Genomic DNA, 21,566 nt, shown 5'->3' with positions numbered 1-21,566 from the left:
GCTCTCCACCACTGCACCTTGGTACAGAGCAGTTTATAGGGATATACTATATCTCGATGACTACGTGATCGATACTCTGTAGCTATCAACAAAACCACATCTTCTCATTTCTTGAATTCTCTAGAAGTAAAATTCAAAAAATTTGAACGTTGATTGTCACATTGACCAGATAATCTAGTATTGGACCACATTGATTTATTCCATGTCATAATAGTTATTTTACACGAAGATGATTGAAAAAAAAAACACTAAAGCGAAATCATTTACTAAGTTACTGAATAATTTGTAGTAGTCGATTATATGTTCTGTTTAGTTTTTTTTTCATATAATATATTCTTTATTTTTCTGCTTAATCATGCATAAACAGTTACCGGTAGATGCTTTATTTTGTCATTTTGCTTATTTACCGTTTTGGAGGAGGGTGCGAGGCGTCCTCAATACACAATTCTCAAAACCAAGGTAATCAAAAAACGTAAACTTTTCTTTGCGTGGAATTAAATATTTTCAATACTGATTAAAAAGTTGATATGCTACACGACACCTAAACTGTTCGTGAGTTACAGCGATAGATTCTAGAGAACTTCCATTAACCTGGTCTTTCCCTATTACAATTCCCTGTTACATAAAGATGAAGAAAAAATAATGTTTGCTTTAAAAGCAATCCGATGCGTCCTACAGGACAGGTAACACCTGTAAATCAAGATGTAGATAGAGTAGGATTATCATAGGCAGGATTCTGTACCATCTCTGTATCAGGAAGATCTTGCTGTGTCCATGCTGATTCAGGCGGTGTGGTAGGCTTCACCTGGGTGAGACTGTGCTTCAGATAGTAGATGTACATTAAACTGACACCTGCCACGATGCTTACTGCGCCTAGTGCGCAAGACAAACCAATGATTAAGGCCTGGTCTTCTTGTCCAGTTGGTTCCTCGGTTTCGGTGGTCTCAGGGTTCTGTTGAAGCGTTGTTTCAGATCGTTCCGATGGTGTAGGTTCCTTGGCTTCTGTGGTCTCAGGGTTGGTAATCAGTTCTGTCACTGCATCAGTAGCAAGCATGGTAGGGTCTATTGTGGTAGTTACAGCTAATGGTATGAAACGAATCGACAAGGAAGCAATGTTGGACAACTGTCCTCCGTTCCCAGCCTCATCCCAAGCCCGAATAGCAAAGTAATAGACGATATCTTCCCCCTTCTCTGGGAGTGTGATAGTGACACTCTCAATAACTCCTGGTGGATTGATATGGGATAGGTTCCCATATACCAGTTGATCCTGAGTGACCCTGGTACTTTCGTTGAAGTTGTCCCGTACCTCAGAGAAGTTGGTGGAATAGCGGAGTTCGTAACTGTAGGCTTTGGGGAAGTAATTAAAATAAATGCAGGAAAACATAGTTTAAAAAATGCTAAATAATCATGACTATGAGCACATTTAGGTATAATGAAAATTAGAATGTATCACCACATGTTTTTTTATTTTTTATCCTGGAAAGTAGTTTTAAAGATGAGATGAGATAATAGTTAATGCACTGGGTATGCTGCTGTGTGGCTAAATCTAAAGTAGATTTCAAAGCATATTTTCTTCTGTGCACCTTTCCACCTTAATTGCCAAAGTCATGTTTGAATGTGATGGTTTAAATTGACATGTAAATTACTAAAAATGGGATCGGGCAAGGAATGTTACATTTTAAAGATGGTGGAGATAAGTTTACCTGTTCCTTGGTCCATGTCATCACCTACAGCAGTCCAGCTGAGGGTCACCGTGCTGTTATCATAGGAGAAAGATGTATAGACCAGGTCCTGGATACGAGAAGGTGGTAGGGTATCAGGAGCGTTGGGAGTATAGCTCTGGACTTTGAAGACTCCTCCCGATGCTGTACGCATGAAAGATGGCTCCACTACGGTGTCCATCTCAACTGGGACCGATCGTTTGCCTGGATTAACATTTATGAAGGAGGATATTAGCATACACAAATTAATATAAATGATATTATTTCTTTCAATAATTTCTCTCCACTCTAACGGCAATACTTCTTTTCATCATCTGTTGTGCCACCAAAACTAAATGAATATATATATGCAGTTATCAATAGTTTGTAATCTTCGAGCCAGATGGCAACAAAGTAGCTTTCTAAAATGAAATCTTCTGTCGTATTAATGTTCATATTAATATTAAGTCATGATACATTTATTGAAGAAAGGAGAGAAAAATAATTTATTTTTCTTTGGAATGACATGAAGTAATAAAAGGTTACACTCTCTGAAAATAGAATGCATTTTTTTGCTAATATATCAAAGAGCCCACTCGGAGAAGGGTATTTTTAAAAATAAATATTACGCAAATCTATACTAGATTGATAGAAGGCCGAACATGAAACATTCGTTTAGAAAATCGGGGGATCTAGCATCATAAAAGCCACAGAGGCATATTCTTATATACAAATGATAAGGAATTGTAAATTATTACTTCCTAAACAAATATTTGTGTAAAGTTAGGAATTCCTTGGTCTATTTATATTACATTTGCCATGTGTTAAATCTACGTCTCCTTTTCATATGGCCCCCCAAATAATTTAATATTCTTATTTTATTTAGGTTTATTTGATTTCCTTTCTTTAAGAGTAAAACATATTTTATGCATTAGAGTATTAGACTCACTTCTACCGTTCTCTGCGACTTCGATTACGTCGTCATAGCCGAGGACATTGACCTTGACGTTATATCTGCCATCAGAAGCGAAGTTTAGAAAGAACCCTGAATACGTTCCATCGTCTTTGAATAAGTCTGAGCCTGTTGGATGCATAGAGTAGAAGGAGAAGAAGATGAAGAAGACGAAAAAGAAAAAGAAGAAGAAAAAGAAAAAGAAGAAGAAAAAGAAAAAGAAGAAGAAAAAAAAAAGAAGAAGCGGGAGGGGAAGAAGAGAAAGAAGAAGGAAAAGAGAAAGAAAACGGAAAAGAAGAAGAAGAAAAAGAAGAAGAAGGGAAAAGAATAGGAAAAGAAGGAGCAGAAAAAGGAAAAAGAAGGAGAAGAAAAAGAAAGTGAATAAATTATAAGAGAAATCGATATAATTCTTATGGCGCCCAAGAATAGGGGCTTGTTTTTCTGCGCCCCTCTCGATCTGCCACTGAAAAGATATATTAAGCTTTAATAAAGCAGTGTATACTAACTTCAGTATGCTATACATGACAATGTCTCGTTACGCTCCAAGTACGAAAATAAGAAGAAAACAGAAGAAAAAAATGAGTGGGATTATAATAGGCACAATTCCGTCCATTTAGTACGATCAGATATTTTAGCTTTGCTTTTTGTTTGTTTAAATATATGGGTGAAAGAATTAACTAAATTATCTTTTCATTAACTCTGAATACACCATCCATTCGCTTTTCTCAGATTGCTGAGAGGTATATAAAATGAAATTTTTAAGCACAAAAAAGTGGAAGAAATAAATATCTGGAATCAAGTCAATTTCCCGCCTGTACCCACCTCGTACAAAATGAGTTCCAAAGAGCATTAATGTGTGATTGGAATGTGAATTCAATATAGTGAGTTAAGTGAGTTAGTGAGTTAATTTATTAATTATATTAATGACACAATAATGAGAAAGGAGATACGAGGTTTCACCTGATCCGTTATCAAGCAGTGTCATCGTTGTCGTGGAGGAAGAGGCGTCTGAAATGATAGCTGTGACGTCAGCATTGAGAACAGGTTGGTAATCTTGTTGAACCTGAGTATAGATAGCTAGTGCTGGAGTCTGAGAAAAGTCCACCTCCTGCCAAACCAATCATCATCATTAAATAATTTTTTTTTTAAATCACATGATGAAGAAAAGGGAGATCGCTTGAAATAACACGATCAAACAAATGTTTGAGAACTTGTTTGAGAAAGTGGGGCAAATATTAAAACCAATATGATATTTTTAGAAAACTAAAAGAGAAATATCAAAATATTAATGATTTTATGTAGTTTTTAAAATTCTACCAGCTTAAAAACTACATGTTATCATTATCCCTAACTGATGAAAGTTTTCTTTATCATTAATGGTATTGTTTGTATACATGAATATGCTTTAATAAGAAATTCGAAGAGATCAAATCACTATAAATGTATTAGACAATATACGAACTCTTCACACTTATAGTTCTATGTCTTCATTGTAAAAACGACAATAACATTATCCTAACTAATGGTTGATAAAAAGACATGTTATAAAAACAAAGAGCATTTCTAATTGCAAGGAGAGGATGTGTACGTAGAATCCTTACATTACCAATTGTGAATGGGTAGACTTAATTAACATGTACATTTATGCATAAATTGTGTTCCTGTTTTAATTATAACACGACGGCAAAGACTTAAATAAACCAAGTTAAGGTAATTTCAATAGCGCTGTCGATCATACTTGCACATTATGAAAGTTACGTAATCCAATTATGATGTCTGTAGGGAATACAAACGGGGGCAGAAACTGCCCTTGAGTTGATTTATTGAAAGATGTTGCGATCATTTTATTGTAAGAATATATTTGTGACAAATCCTTGTAAACTTACTCGTGATCCTAGTAGAACAGTGACTGTGACTGGCTTGTATTCCTCCGTGCTTGGTTTAGATGTTACTGCTACACTAGCATTCTCGATAGCTACTTGGGTGTTGTGTATTGTAACATTCCATCTACCAGGCTTTAGAAATGAATATGGATACATTAAAATCGATTTTCGAAGGATGGTCTAAGACATCCAACCTTAAATTCTACCTACCAAGGGAACACAATGAACATCGAAAATATAATAATGGAAACGAATTGAACATTTTCAGCGTAGAGCTTGTCTAGCAGATTGATGACACGACGCAAAATGACCCAAAGTTATTCTGGTCAGTAAAACATTCAAGAAATTAAAAGAAAAAAATGAGCAACGCAAGGATACAGAATCCTCTTGAAACGTCACTTTTTCTTCAAACATTAGATTGTGCTGTTCAAACCATTTCTCGTGAGATTGAATGACAAGAGGCGATATTCAATCCATAGTACCTCTACTTCCATCTTTACTGCAATAGTGGAAAGATTTTCGAATAATAACTGGTGAGTACCAAAATCAAACGACATTAAACAAAAAGTTCACCTGCGCTATCGGTAGGTTGATCGTTACAATCTTCGTGCTGGGATCAATATTATAACGTTGATCATATTCATCAATTCGAGTATCGTCTGGTCCAGTGACTACGACCGATATCGACGAACTCGTCGTCCATATCACAGTGATCACCGTCTCGTTACCCAATGCGGCATCGATGATTACCGGGACGACCTCAAGACCAGGATATCTTTCGATGACGATCTCGGAACTGTAGATCTTTGATGAAAATTTCGAATATATCATTAATTCTGGATGAATGTGGACTATCAAAACGAGAAGTCGGATTTTTTTGTCAGGTTATCAACATGTTTCAGTTTATGTAGTACATTACGATTGAATAATAAACTTATTCGATGCAAGCTTTTCTTTCATAGTGAGGTAATAATTATAAAAAAGCACTAAACTAATTAAAAAAGTACTTTATGTATGATATGCACGCTCCCAAATGATTATTGTGAATGCAAGAATAACAATCAAACAAACAAACAACAAACAACAAATTAATAATATCCTGCAGTCAATGAAACAATAAATGACAACTATAAGTCACACAATCCTATCGAGTAGTGATTCTTTCCTTTCTATTTTATCTGGGTTTGGTGACATAAAAACTCTTTAGCATCCTGAACGAATCCAAGCATAACAATGTGCCATACTTCAATATATGGCTGATTTATGAATAGATGCTTTTGTATATAATAAACTATACTTTGTTATAACTTGGCTCAATGAGTCTTTTCCCATGTAAAATATTACGAAGCTGTTAAAGAACACAAATGTTATGTATTGCTCGTTGGTTTACTTTTTTGTTCCTTTTGCTTTGTTTTGTTTTGTATAACTTTTTATATCAACTTCTAAAGAGAATACAGCTACTAACCCTGGTTTGACTGGAAGCAAGACAATGGGGGGGGGGGGGGGGGGATATAAGGTCAGTAAAATTTCTAGCAAAATCCTGAATTCATATGAATTTTAAATAAGCAGCAAATGGGTGGGGAGTTCGCAAAATTCGTCAAAGAATTGCCAATTTGTTTTTAACTTCGAAAATTCATAACTTTCTTGTTTTGATCGGATTTTGCTAAATATGATTATTGCATAAATAAGAGTGGATACAAACCTTGTATGAAACAAATTTATTATGTTATCAATAACTAAGAAAATAATTGTTTTGACATTTTCTGTTATAAGCAATGGGAGGGGGGCTTGTTAGATACGTCAAGGAGTTGCCAGTGTTTGATTGATCGCAACTTTAAAAAATCATAACTTTATTATTATCAATCGGATTTTGCTCAAACTTTCACTGACCCGTTCTTCAAATGTGTCCTGCTTCTATTATTACCAGGATAGACTTCCCCTTTAACCTACACTTTCACTTCCTTCCCCGTCCACTCCTCTGCATAAAAAAACTGGCAGTCCTTGCTAAAATATATACCTGTATGGGAACAGTCCCAACACCAACACCAGGTCTCTCTGTTATAGTGCTCTGGAAAGCCTGGATGAGACATGTCCCAGTTCCTATATCAGAACAGAAGGTCGAGATACCAGAAGTCATGTTGGAAAGATCTTCCAGCTGCTGGTCAGCTGAGTTGCTTATGGTGATGGTGTCAATTATAACTCCTGAGCTCTCAATCTCGTCATACGTATCGCCGATTAATGGAGAAACATTCTCTCCGCCATCACTGAGGAGTACGATGTATCCACCTTGCGCGTATGATCCCAGTACCTAGAAAGAAAAAAACATGGTTGTTCCATGAATTAATTGTTTGTTTCATTGTATGAATGTATTTAAAAAGAAAACTACTTTAATGCAAAAGCCTAACATAATTTCATGTGAAGGAATTAGGTCATTATGTAGTTGGATCACGCAATAAAAGAGGTTTAAGCTTGTAGAGTTCTGTAATCGATTAACCATCTTGCCATCGATTCGCGCCATGACCGTCATAGAGTAAGGACCTCCTCCGTTTCGCTCCGCTCCTCTCCTCTCCACCCAATACCACGCCCAATACCACGTGCCACGTGCAATTATTATGGCACATCCCAAGAGAGCCCGCCAGCGCTCGGGCGCGGATGGGCAACTGAGAAAAGACCTACGTGGCAGCCCGCAGGAGCTTTTACCTTCAATTCAACAGCTGCTCGATGCTCAGTCAGAACAAATTTGGAACAAATTTCAGATGGAAATTCGAGGACTAGAAAGCAGAATAACTACAGAAATTAAGCAGTTCGAAGCCAAAATAGCTGAAGTTATCACTTCTGTCGACTACAACGCAAATGACATAGAACATTTGAAAAATGACACCATTCCGAATATGAAAAAGCAAGTGGAAGAAGATAGAATGCAATTAAAGGAGGAGATAGACAGACTAAGCACATACATAAGCAGAGAAAACTTGGTGTTTTTAGGAATTCCGGAGAAGGAACCTGAAAATGGGGCGGAGAATGTGTCCAAGGTGTTAGAAGAATTTTATACGTCGCATCTGAAGCTAGAGTTCGGCCTGATAGAAGGAATACAATACCAACGAGTTCATCGCATTGCGGCGGCAGTGAGGCCGAGACCAATAAAGGCTCGATTTGTGCATTACGCGGACAGAGAACTTGTATTGAAAAATGCAAAAAATCTTAAAGGCACAAAGATGTACATTACGCAGGATTTGCCAATTAGAACGAGACAACGGAGAAGACAACAAATGGAAGCACTGAGAGAAGCGAGAAATGCGGGGAAGTTGGCTTATTTCTCGAAAACGGAGCCATGGAAGCTGTACGTGGATAGGGTAGTCCTACCCATAGAAAAGCAGGCAGGATTCATCGACCAATGCAGAAGAACAGGACCAAAAGGACAAGACAAGCGTTCTAACAGCCCACTACACCCGGTACCCGGAGCGACGTCGACCAAGGAATTATCCCGAGGAGCGACCAACGTAAGGAGTGACGGAAAGGCCAAGGCAGACGAAGGGATGGCAGACGAAGGGATGGAAGTACAAGTGGAGGGTGTAAAGCCAGTTTAACCAGGAAGCTAGATAAGTATAATCTATTATTAAGAATTATTTGAGCAATCATTATGATCTGAAGAAGGATGAAAGAGAGAAACAGAAGGAGAACAGACATTATTAACGATAAATATAATCAGCCTAAAGATTGGAACAGCAAACTATCTGAAACTGGAATGAAAGTGAGAAATCAGCTCGGCAAGAAGCAGAGAGATACGAAGTAGTGAGGTATTCTTCAGTACAGGGAAAGGAAAGGAAAAAAAAACAAAAACCAACGTTTGAAGAGAAGAAGAAGTACTCAAGTAGCTGAGAACTGACATTAAGGAAATTTTTTTGGTATTTTTGAAGAAGAGAAAGAAAGGACATGAAATAATACTTTCTTGCTGGCCTGTATATTATGTGTAAGAATTATACCGTGTTTCTTTTATGTTGCATTTAAACGGAGAAAAAAAAACAGAGTTACCTAATGATGTGTTAAGCTGGGTAAAAAAAAAAGAAAAAAAAGAAAAGAAAATGATTTTTGATGGTATGAATTATTTATCAAGGATCTAGATAATCTACACCTTCAAGCCTTCACATTGAAAGAAGAATTAGGGGCTTGGCTTTGTTTTTTTGTTTTTTGTTTTTTTGTTGTTGTTTGTTTTAGTAACTGCATTTTGTAATTTAAAAACTGCACTTATGAAAGAAGACTTTGCATTCAGGCAGTGTGATAAGTGATTCAAAATTAGAAGAAAAACATGACAATTAATGAGTGTATAACCCGCAGACGATAGTTGATATAAAAGCAGAAACTCCTCCTTTGAAGGAAACAATTAACTGTGCTTTTATAACTAGTGAAATTCAAAGTAGGTTCAAGATGTTGAGAGTAACAGGAAGCATGATGTAGATAGAAATGCGAACGACTCCGGGAGAGAGAGAATAAAATTCCTGTAAACGACAAATTTTGACTATTACAGTGGACAGGCTAAAAATGTTCATATCATATGCATAATACTTAGATTGACAACAAAAGCAAATCTTTTTAAGGGGATGGCATCTGTTTTATTAAGTTTTATTGGAATTCTTGAAGACATCTTAAAGAAAGGTTGCCGGTTGCTGGTCCATTTATATGAAATAAGAAAAGGAGTTTTGTGAACTGGGGTAGGTAGGAGGAGGTGAGATTGTGCATAGTTGGAAATGCAAGCTGTACACATAGAACAGGTTGTATTGAGATAAGGAATTTTGTTATTACCGTAGGCTGTTTTGTATTGTGAATTTAGGATGACATGCAGTATGGATAGAATAGTGTTGAATGAGTTACAATGCAGTCGATCTGTACTATGTAGTAAGGTATTTGTTTTGTGAACTGTTGAATGTAGAAAGAAGAGTGAGATATGGCATAGTCTTGAATTGCAAGCATTATACAATGAAGGCAGGTTAGTTTCAGAGTACAGTCTTAATCCAAGTGTTAATGACAGAAGATTGACAGAAGGAAGATGGAACATGTACTTTGGTTAGTAGATAAAAAGGCATAATAATGGGGGGAAGATGCTGGGTTGGACATATGATAATTTATACATGGGGGTTTTAACCCTTCTTTTGTTGTACCCCTACATGACGGTCATGGCGCGATGCAATCACAGTTGATATGCAGGAACTCATTGGTTTTATTAACTGGAATGTACAACATGTACTTTAGTTAGTAGATAAAAAGGCATAATAATGGGGGGAAGATGCTGGGTTGGACATATGATAATTTATACATGGGGGTTTTAACCCTTCCTTTGTTGTACCCCTACATGACGGTCATGGCGCGATGCAATCACAGTTGATATGCAGGAACTCATTGGTTTTATTAACTGGAATGTACAACATGTACTTTGGTTAGTAGATAAAAAGGCATAATAATGGGGGGAAGATGCTGGGTTGGACATATGATAATTTATACATGGGGGTTTTAACCCTTCTTTTGTTGTACCCCTACATGACGGTCATGGCGCGAAGCATTCGCAGTTGATATGCAGGAACTCATTGCTTTTATTAACTGGAATGTACAAGGTGAGATATGGCATACGGTAGTTAGAAATGGCAAGCTGTACACTGTATGTACAATGAAGGCAAGAGAGAATAGTGTTTAATTGAGATGGAGATAGCACAGAGGAAATGTATTTACACTGTAGAAGCAACTTGGAAGGAATATTTATAAAGTGATTTTTTTTTTTTTTTTTTTTTTTTTTTTTTTTTTTTTGCTGTGATGTTGCAAATGTTAAAAGAGAAGTAGTTTCTCAATGCAATTTTACTTGCAGCAGTTTCAGAACACTGCCTTAATCCAAATGTAAATGAGTTACAATGCAGTCGAGCTGTAGTAAGGTATTTGTTTTGAGAACTGTTGAATTTTTTTTTTTTTTTTTTTTTTTTTTTTTTTTTTTTGCTGGGTTGTTACAAGTGTTAAAAGAGAAACAGTTTCTCGAAGCAATTTTACTTACAGCAGTTTCAGAACACTGCCTAAATCCAAATGTTAATGAGTTACAATGCAGTCGATCTGTAGTAAGGTATTCCTTTTGTGAACTGTTGAATGTAGAAAGAAGGGTGAGATATGGCATAGTCTTGAATTGCAAGCGGTAAACAATGAAGGCAGGATAGAAAAGTTTTGAATTGAGATTGAGATAGCACAGAGGAAATGTAATAGAGGAGCTATTTTGAAGAAATATTATATGTAGAATATTTCCTTCAGTAAAGTTGAGAGTGGAAATGTTTCTTGCACAGAAAAAGAAAGGTAGAGAGTATGAATTCTTTATATGTTATTACAAAAATGAAAGAGAAGGGATTTCTTCATGCAAATTTGTTTAGGTTAGTTTCAGAGTACAGTCTTAATCCAAGTATTAATGACAGAAGATTGACAGAAAGGAAGATGGAATATGTACTTTGGTTAGTAGATAAAAAGGCATAATAATGGAGGGAAGATGCTGGGTTGGACATATGATAATTTATACATGGGGGTTTTAACCCTTCTATTGTTGTACTCCTACATGAAAAAGACCATTGATGTAATCGCAGTTGATATGCAGGAAGTTATTGGTTTTATTAACTGGAATGTACAAGGAGGTAAGATAGGCAAGCTGTATGTACAATGAAGTTTTTTTTTTTTTTTTTTTTTTTTTTTTTTGCTATGCTGTGTGTTGTTGCAAAGATAAAAAAAAAGAAAAAGAAGTAGTTTCTCGAAGCAATTTTACTTGCAGCAATTTCGGAACACTACCTTAATCCAAATGTTAATGAGTTACAATGCAGTCGATTTGTAGTAAGGTATTTGTTTTGAGAACTGTGAAGTTTTTTTTTTTTTTTTTTTTTTTTTTTTTTTTTTTTTTTTTTTTTTTGCTGTGTTGTTACAAGTGTTAAAAGAGAAACAGTTTCTCGAAGCAATTTTACCTACAGCAGTTTCAGAACACTGCCTAAATCCAAATGTTAATGAGTTGTCGATCGGTAGTAAGGTATTCCTTCTGTGAACTGTTGAATGTAGAAAGAAGGGTGAGATATGGCATAGTCTTGAATTGCAAGCGGTATACAATGAAGGCAGGATAGAAAAGTTTTGAATTGAGATTGAGATAGCACAGAGGAAATGTAATAGAGGAGCTATTTTGAAGAAATATTATATGTAGATTATTTCCTTCTGTAAAGTTGAGAGTGGAAATGTTTCTTGCACAGAAAAAGAAAGGTAGAGAGTATGAATTCTTTATATGTTATTACAAATATGAAAGAGAAGGGATTTCTTCATGCAAATTTGTTTAGGTTAGTTTCAGAGTACAGTCTTAATCCAAGTATTAATGACAGAAGATTGACAGAAAGGAAGATGGAATATGTACTTTGGTTAGTAGATAAAAAGGCATAATAATGGAAGGAAGATGCTGGGTTGGACATATGATAATTTATACATGGGGGTTTTAACCCTTCTATTGTTGTACTCCTACATGAAAAAGACCATTGATGTAATCGCAGTTGATATGCAGGAAGTCATTGGTTTTATTAACTGGAATGTACAAGTAGGGAGATATGGCTTACTGTAGTTTGAAATGGCAAGATGTATGTAAAATGAAGGCAAGAGAGAAAAGTGTTGAATTGAGATGGAGACAGAACAGAGGAAATGTATTTACACTGTAGAAGCAACTTGAAAGGAATATTTATTGATGTAGTGATTTTTTTTTTTTTTTTTTTTTTTTTTTTTTTTTGCTGTGTTGCTGCAAAGGTTAAAAGAGAAGTAGTTTCTCAATGCAATTTTACTAGCAGGAGTTTCAGAACACTACCTTAATCCAAATGTTAATGAGTTACAATGCAGTCGATCTGTAGTAAGGTATTTGTTTTGAGAACTGTTGAAGGTAGAAAGAAGGGGAGATATGGCATAGTCTTTGAATTGTAAGCGTTATACAATGAAGGCAGGATAGAAAAGTTTTGAATTGAGATGGAGATAGCACAGAGGGTGGTCTATCTTTTTTTTTTTTTTTTTTTTTGGTTTTTTTTTTTTTTTTTTGGTTTTTTGTTGTTGATTAACCTTTACATGGAAAAAGACCATGATGTAGTAGATTTGTAGGAAGATATTAGTTTTATTTTTTTGTTGTACTCCTATATGAAAAAGACCATTGATGTAATAGCAGTTGATATGCAGGAAGTCATTGGTTTTATTAACTGGAATGTACAAGTAGGGAGATATGGCTTACTGTAGTTTGAAATGGCAAGATGTATGTACAATGAAGGCAAGAGAGAATAGTGTTGAATTGAGATGGAGACAGCACAGAGGAAATGTATTTACACTGTAGAAGCAACTTGAAAGGAATATTTATTGATGTAGTGATTTTTTTTTTTTTTTTTTTGATTTTTTTGATTTATTTATTTATTTATTTTGTTGTTGTTGCTGTGTTGCTGCAAATGTTAAAAGAGAAGTAGTTTCTCAATGCAATTTTACTAGCAGGAGTTTCAGAACACTACCTTAATCCAAATGTTAATGAGTTACAATGCAGTCGATCTGTAGTAAGGTATTTGTTTTGAGAACTGTTGAAGGTAGAAAGAAGGGGAGATATGGCATAGTCTTTGAATTGTAAGTGTTATACAATGAAGGCAGGATAGAAAAGTTTTGAATTGAGATGGAGATAACACAGGGTGGTTTATCCTTTTTTTTTTTTTTTTTTTTTTTTTTTTTTTTTTTTTTTTTTTTTTTTTTTTTTTTGATTAACCTTTACATGGAAAAAGACCATGATGGAGTAGATTTGTAGGAAGATATTAGTTTTATTTATTATTATTTTTTTTTACAAGGAAATGTAGAAACAAAGGTCAGACAGTGCATAATTTTCAATTGCAGGCTGTATGACAAATAAGTAGGAAAGTTAAATTAGGGGAGAGGGGAGAGGGGGGAGGGGACTGCCATGCAACGTTTGCAAAGGCAGTCTGGTTAATCATTATGTATGATTCGCCACGCGAACTCTGTTATTTGTCTGTTTCATGTTGTCATCTTATGTTTTCTTGTGTTCTTTTCCTTTTATTTCCTTTTCTTTTTTTTCTTTTTTTCAAATATGGGTTCTCGAATATTTGTAGTAGTCTCATGTATTTATACATATTCTTTTTCTTTCTTAGTTTCCTTTCTGGTAGGGAAGAGGGTCGTGAAGTTGTTTCATTAAAAATATTAATTTGCCAAGAGATGATCCCTTTATCTGCAAGGTCGGAATTTATAGAGGGTCCCAGCTCATATATAGATAAGGGTTTATTTCAACAAAAAAAAGATGGATAATAAAGGGAACTTGTTTTCATGTAACTATCTTACACTAAACGTGAGGGGAATTAGAGATAGAAGCAAACGAGAAAAAATGTTTAATTGGTTTAGGACAAAGTCTATAGATATAATATACTTACAAGAAACATACAGTACACCTGATATCGAAAAGAAATGGCAATTGGAGTGGGGCGGGAATTGTATCTTTAGTCATGGTACAAGCCACAGTAGAGGAGTTTTGGTATTAATAAATAGTAAGTTAGACATTGAAATTAGCGACACTTGTGCAGACATAAATGGAAGATATTTATTGATTAGATGTAATATACAAGGTCAGAAGATGTTGCTAGGAAATGTTTATTTTCCTACTGGAAATAACGAAGGGGAGCAAATAAAATGTTTAATGGATTTAAGGGAGTTGTTGTATAGAAACAATTCAGAAGGGAACCCAGTAGTTCTTGGAGGTGATTTTAATGTTATTAGAGACAAGAACTTAGATTATTTTGGACAAGTTACAAAGAAGCAATCAAAATTCAGTAGCAAATTAGAAGAATTCATGGATGAATTTAAATTAAGAGATGTATGGAGAAATAAAAATAAAGATAAAAAACAATATACTTATAGACAAGGGAATCCATTTATGCAAAGCCGTTTGGATTATTTCATTATATCAGAGAATTTAGAACAGATAACATCCAAATGTGACATTATTCCCTCCTTAGCACCCGACCATTCAGCTGTTAATTTGGTTCTGCATGATAGAACGTCTAGACAAATTCAGGGTAAAAGGGGTTATTGGAAGTTCAATAATAGCTTGGTAAATGATAGAGACTATGTTTTAAAGATGAAGGAAGAAATACAGACTTTAAAGAACAAAATGTTATTTGAGATAAAAGACAAGAGAGTATTATGGGACTATATCAAAATGGAAATACGCAGGTTTACAACTAAATTTTCAAAGGAAAGGGCAAGGGAAAGGAAGGAAGAAATAGAAAAGCTAGAAAAAGAAATTGAAGACTTGGAAGAGAATCTACTATCAATCAATAATGTACATTATAAAGATATCCTTGAACAACTGAAAATTAAGAAACAACAACTAAGAGTATTTTATGACTATATTAATGAAGGTTTAAAAATACGATCAAGGGCCTCTTGGTATGAATGTGGAGAGAAGAATACAGCATTTTTTAAACAGCTCATGGAAGCAAATAGAAAGAAAAGTGTAATACAGAAATTAAACGTAAACGGAAAGATTGTTACTAAGGAAAAAGAAATTGTCGAGGGAATAAAACAGTTTTACAGTCAGTTGTATAAAAAAATAGAAGTTGTACTAGATGGAGGTTTAGAATTTTTCCCTAGTAACATGCCAAAATTGAACGAGACCTTAAGGGGTTTAGGTGAAGAAAAGATAGTAGAAAGGGAATGTATAGAAATATTAAAAAATATGAAATTAAATAAATCACCAGGAAATGATGGCTTAAGTGTAGAGTTTTATCTTAAATTTTGGCCGGTAATTGGAGATCTAATCCTTGCATCTTTTAATGAAGCCTTTAATCATGGAGAACTATCGGCCTCTCAGAGACAAGCAGTTATTACCTTGATACATAAAAAAGATAAAGATTCAGACTTTATTAAGAATTACAGACCGATTTCTCTTTTAAATGTGGATTATAAAATTTTAACAAAGATACTTTCAAAGAGATTGCAAGAAATTTTACCTGATATTGTATCTTCTGATCAACTTGGATATGTTAAGAATAGAAACATTGGAGAAGCCATAAGAATAATAGATGACATGATTTTTCATACTTCTTTTTATAAGGAAAATGCTTTTTTGATGGCCTTAGATTTTGAAAAGGCATTCGACTCTGTTTCTCATTGTTTTCTATACAAAGTCTTAAATTCATTTGGTTTTGGACCATTGTTTTGTAAATGGGTGAATATACTTTATACTAATACTGAAAGTTGTGTTATGAATGGAAACGCATCAACAGGTTATTTTAAAGTTGAAAGAGGAATTAGACAAGGAGACCCATTATCTCCATACCTGTTCATTTTATGCATTGAAATTTTAGCTCATACGATTAGAAACAATCAATTGGTAAAAGGAATTTGTTTTGGAAATACAGAAATAAAGCAAGTATTATATGCTGATGATATAACACTCTTCATCAAAGATATGAGTTCAGTTAAGGAAATAGAACACGTTTTAGAAGGTTTTTATAAAATATCAGGATTAAAGTTAAACAAGGATAAGACATATATTCTGCCCCTGGGCCCACAGGTGTCTAATAACACATTTCCGTTTGGGAAACTTGTAGATGCTGTTAAAATATTAGGTGTTTATTTTTCAGTTCATGTAGATATCAAGGAAAAAATGAATTATAAGGAAATATTGAGCAAAATTAAAAAACTACTGACGTGGTGGAAACAGCGTGACCTAACTTTAATGGGTAAAATTCAATTGATGAAAGTATATGGATACTCTAAATTGACATATGTAACATCACTAATGCCAGTTCCAGAGTGGGTATACAAAGAAATGGAAGTAATATGTTTTGATTTTTTGTGGAGAGGTAAAGATAAAATTAAAAGAAGTACAATGATGTTAGACTATCAGCAGGGTGGGCTCAAAATGATGAATTTTAGGTTGTTTGTAAAAGCACAAAGAATAATGTGGATAAAAAGGCTTGTAACAGGAACTCATGATATCAAGTGGAAACAATACTTTAAATATTTAATGAGACCGATAGGAGGTAATTTAATATTTTATTGCAATTATTGGAGAGATACAGTGAAACTTATGTTACCTTCCTTTTATCAGAATCTTCTGAAAGCATGGATAGATATGAAAGAATATGTTAAAACAGAAGAGAGATACAAAGGGAATGAAATATTGTATAATAATAATTTTATTCAACTAGAAGGTCAAACCTTATTTGAGGAAACTTTGTTTTTGAAAAATATATATCGAATTCATCACATTTGTGAAGAAAATGGAGAATTGAAACCTGAAGCTCATTTTATAATGTTAGGTTTGAGCAGAGTGGAAATTGATAAAGTAAAACAAATTTATAAAGTAGCCCCTTATGAATGGAAACAGAATGTTCAACCTTTAAGAAAAGCAATTCACACTGGCTTTAGTTTAGAATTTATTTTTTCAAAGAAAGTGTTTACATTTGAAGATTTAACTGCAAAAATGGTATATAAGAGTCAAATTAAAAAGAATGTAGAAACAAACTCGGCAGGCGGCAATTTAATGACACTTTACAATATTCCAAGAAAAGAAGTAGAAAAGATATATGTTCAACCAAGGATGTGTACCTTAAGTAGTAAACTGCGAGAATTTCAGTTCAAATTATTGCATAATATTTTATATACAAATCATCATTTACATAGATTCAGGTTCCATGAAAATGGTTTGTGCTCATTTTGCAAAAATTTTGAAGAAACTTATCAACATATATTCTTTGAATGTAATATAATAAAGGAAGTCTGGGGGAAATGTGGAGATAGACTTAATTTACCAATTTTGAAGAAATTATCCTGGAAAGAAATTCATATAGGAATAGATGACACTACATTTAAAACAGAGCAATTATTGAACCACATTTTAATTTTGATTAAATATATGATTTTCCACAGTAGAGAGAAGGGAAACCCTCCAAAAGCAAAAGAAATAGAATATAGATTGTTGGAAAATAGAAATGAAGAGAAAAAACTTTCAATGGAAAGAGACACACTTTCAGTTCATTTAAGGAAATGGGAAGCTTTAGAAAGTTTAGAATAAATGTTTTCATTTTTTTTTTTCTTTTTTTTTCTCAATACACAACTTCCTGACCCTCCCTCTCTTCTCTTTTTTTTTTTTTTTTTTTTTGCTCGTTCTTTGTTAGCGTGTGTTTTGTATACTGTTGTACATGTTATGTGTTTAAATGTTGTGTGGGGTGGGGGGGTAGTAGGTGTTTTGTAGCTTTTTCCCTTTTTTATATATATAATTTTTTTTTTTTTGTCTCCAAAGGAAAATGAAGAGGTGTAACTTTTGTATGTAAATGTAAAAGATCATTGGTAAATTTATAAAGAACTATGTTAAATTATTTTGTTATTTTGTATCCAATGTATTATGTTATAAATGTACAATTTTCTTTGAGAGAAACGAATAAAAACCTATGAAAACAAAAAATAACCAACACACGGTTTAACCATCGCAAACAACAATTCTATCACACCGAAGCAACCATGAGATGTACCTAGGTTCCAGCTGGAATACATAATTCATAAGGAAAAGTTACAGAGGAAGTGCGAAGAACCCAAGAGCCTTTCCAGGAGCAAATATTTGTTCTAATCACATCCTAGCCAATGTGGATGCATCACTGAGACTTTAAAAAAACTGAAAAAAAGAGAAATTTCTCGAGAGATTGAAGAAGAACAGCATTCCATTCCGACTGGCGACTTATACCAGAACACTAGCCGCCCAATCACAGGAAGCGCTAAGTCAGGCAACTGATGTTATGTACAAGAACTTGATGAAAGAAAGTGCGGAGGAAACTATTGGCTACTTGAAGAGGCGAGAACAAAGAAAGCCATTGGTCGCACAAACTATGTGGACAAGTTGGAGGAATGAAGACAATGTAGAGGGAAAAATACAGGAGAAGGAAAAAAGAAGTACCGATAACTTAATAACGAGCTCGCAGGGAAACAGGCATGGCCAGAAAAAGCGGCTTTGAGAGCAGTGTTAGAAGATTGAAACTTTAGAAAAAGAGGCCGAACCGACATGATGTATGCAAGAGTCAGGGAACTTAATAAAACAGATACAAAAAGAAGATCTGTATAGAAATAGTTTCCAAATTTGGAGAAGGGCTAACTGATGTCTCAAATATTCAAAAGAAACACATGGAAGAACTGGACATGCAATCGTGTCACAACGATGTGCGTGCAATGACGGATGTGTTTCTATGGTTCAAACGAAAGAGCTTCTCTCCGACTATTCAGAGCAATTTGTATGAAATATGTACCTTCTGTGATAATGGAGATAGGGAGGACGAAAGAAAGACCCCCAAAACAGCCCGAAACTGACAAAATGGCGCCTGGACGGTCACGCATGAGAGATTCCGGAGAACGAAGAATACAGACCTTGAAGAGATGCTAGTTAAGAGACTATGCCTACGAAGTTTGAAGGGAATTGGAAAAGAGAAAGGGACCTAGAAAGGGCTCGCAGGCAATGCATGATGAACATGTGGTGACGCGTGCTGTGGCACAAACAGCGGCCCATACTATTAACACAATCATGCAGAGTATAAAATGGCGTCTTAATTGGCCCCCTTGATGATTTTCAAAAAATCTGGCTTCAGGGTGCACTGCGTATTGCAACTTGGAATATTACTGCAAAATTTCAAGGAAAAAAAAGGACGGGAAGGGGGCGAAAAGCAGTCTGAAAAATGACGTCATTGCCGAAACGTGTTATAACTTGGCGGAAACTCAGCAGAATTTGTATAGTGACTCTGTTCAAACGCAATTTACTCAAATATTTCTGTAAAAACATATAACGTATTTGGTATCATTTGAAAGAACACTTCATTGCGGTTAGTTTGACACCATTGGCATCTGCGTGCAATGTATTGCTCGCATTGAACGGATAACAAATTCATAATTTTGGGCAATAAGTTTGCGCTGACGTCATCAAATTTTACCTAACTTAGCAGAACATTGTCACGTGCTTGGATACATGTGTAAGCCAAGTTTCATTGACGTATGTATAATGATCGTCATTTTAGAGCAAGTTGAAGTTATTTGACAATTTTCTTGAAAATGGCGAATTTGGAGGGCAATTTTCTCAAATTTGGTCAGCGTTAGGGTACATAATTTTGTACTTGACTGGAAATGGCATAACTTCAAGTATCTAAATCTAAAAAAAGGGGTACGGGTTTGACCAGAAACGATCGAGATACGGACACAAAAAGAAAGCCAATTCCCAGAACTTTAGAGGGCGCTATTCATTTTTAGCATATTCATTGGAGTGTTAAATTCAGCATGGCTTTGTGCATGGCTTTGTCCACGGAAAAGGTACGAGAAAGTTATGGCAATTTCAGATTTTAAGGGTCCATTTTTCCAATTTTTTAGAGATTTTTGACGGAGACGGTTTCGGATTTGAATTTGCAGTGCAAAGATGGCATCTTGAAGGTCAGGTTATACGTCGCAGAATGAAAGAACACCCGAGAGAAAGAGAGAGAATTTCAGGTTGAAAGTGGATCGATGAGAATCGACTGCAATAATACAATTTGGTTACATGATAACAGGTACTTCCACGATAACGATCAGATATTTTAAACATTTACATATTAGAAACTGATCGATGACATAAAGAGCTACATGGTACCTGAATGCCCGACAGTATTCCACATCCAATACACGTAGAACTTTTAGTGGAAGGAGGCAAGGCATTGACGAGACTTTGTCTCGAGGCCATGTCAGTGATATCGGTGAGATCCTTTCTGATTTCAGATGCAGTGTCGAAGACTACGATTCCAAGCTTGCTTTCGTCTGGAATAACATTCATGATGTAGTCAGTAGATGATTGGATCATTTTGTCAAACCTGTTCCCCTACAAATAAGGAAGTGAAACGGTATGAATTTTGTTGGTTAAAATCATGGTTTTTCGTCTGTCACTTTCTGTAATTCCACACTTATTCAAAATATCAAGCAAACAATACATGACTGTGAATGTATAAGTTTTATACAATTAGTGTTGTAATGCAAACACATAACATACTACGCCACATAATAGTATTTTTAATCACTTTCAATCACAAAATATCTTCATTCATATGTTGATTTGAGTCAGGTTCCAACCACATTAACAGAGCATGAAGGTACCTTAACTGACTATGCTATCATAAAACATGCAGGACTGAATACCTTGATCAAAAAGAAGAATAGCGTTTTGGATAAAAGGTAGTTGACAACTTCCATCATAACATAATGAAAACGTTGTCACTGCAATGTTCTGAAGTTCCATTTTTTAAGGGCAATGATACTGATTAAAGTCAACCACATACAAATTGTGACACAAAGTGTGTAGACAATAACAAAAAAAATCGACAATGTAGTGATGTAAGCATCATGGGTGTCGATCCCGGGGGGATGGGGGGATATATCCCCCCCCCCCAATATTTCAGGTGGGAGGGGGGATGGCCTGTACAATCACCCCCCCCCCCAATAATTCACCATCAAAAAAAAAAGAAAAAAAAAAGAGAAAAATAAATGATGAGAGCCCGGTGAGAGTAGTTAATGTGGTGGGGGAATTCGCCCCCCCCCCAAAAAAAAAAAGCTAGCCAAAACAGAGAGAGAGAGAGAGAGAGAGAGAAAGAAGAAATGAAGAGGACGTAGGAAGAAAAAAGATTAAGAGTCGAGAACGGTACAACGCATCGTCATCTTCAAAGCTTCGGCGCTTCGCGCGGGAAGGGGGGGGGAACTGAATTCAGATAAGGATTAAGAGTCGAGAATGGTACAACGAATCGTCTTCTTTCTTTAATAATCTAATGAAATGTTAGAGCTTCCGCGCTACGCGCGGAGGAAGGGGAACTGCATTCAGACAAGGATTAAGATTCGAGAACGGTACAACGCATCGTCTTATTTGCCTAATAATTTAATGAAACGTCAGAGCTTCCGCGCTACGCGCGGAGGAAGGGGAACTAAATTTAGACAAGGATTAAGAGTCGAGAACGGTACAAC

At 35.1% G+C, this 21,566-nt stretch overlaps 1 protein-coding gene across 1 annotated transcript; it reads right to left on the bottom strand.

Moving 5' to 3' along the window:
• Nucleotides 1-639: 639 nt before the first annotated feature.
• Nucleotides 640-1,919, bottom strand: LOC115920698 (calcium-activated chloride channel regulator 1-like). Its single transcript, XM_030977155.1, has 2 exons — nucleotides 1,704-1,919; nucleotides 640-1,347 (listed from the first exon to the last, which is right to left on the bottom strand). The coding sequence occupies exons 1-2, from the start codon at nucleotides 1,900-1,902 to the stop codon at nucleotides 698-700; spliced, it is 849 nt and encodes a 282-aa protein (XP_030833015.1). The 5' UTR covers nucleotides 1,903-1,919; the 3' UTR covers nucleotides 640-697.
• Between the last annotated feature and the right edge of the window lie 19,647 nt (nucleotides 1,920-21,566).

The sequence above is a fragment of the Strongylocentrotus purpuratus genome, unplaced genomic scaffold, assembly GCF_000002235.5.
Source record: "Strongylocentrotus purpuratus isolate Spur 01 unplaced genomic scaffold, Spur_5.0 spur5_scaffold_9, whole genome shotgun sequence".
NCBI classification, from domain to species: Eukaryota; Metazoa; Echinodermata; class Echinoidea; order Camarodonta; family Strongylocentrotidae; genus Strongylocentrotus; species Strongylocentrotus purpuratus.
This window is presented reverse-complemented; position numbering and strand designations above follow the sequence as displayed.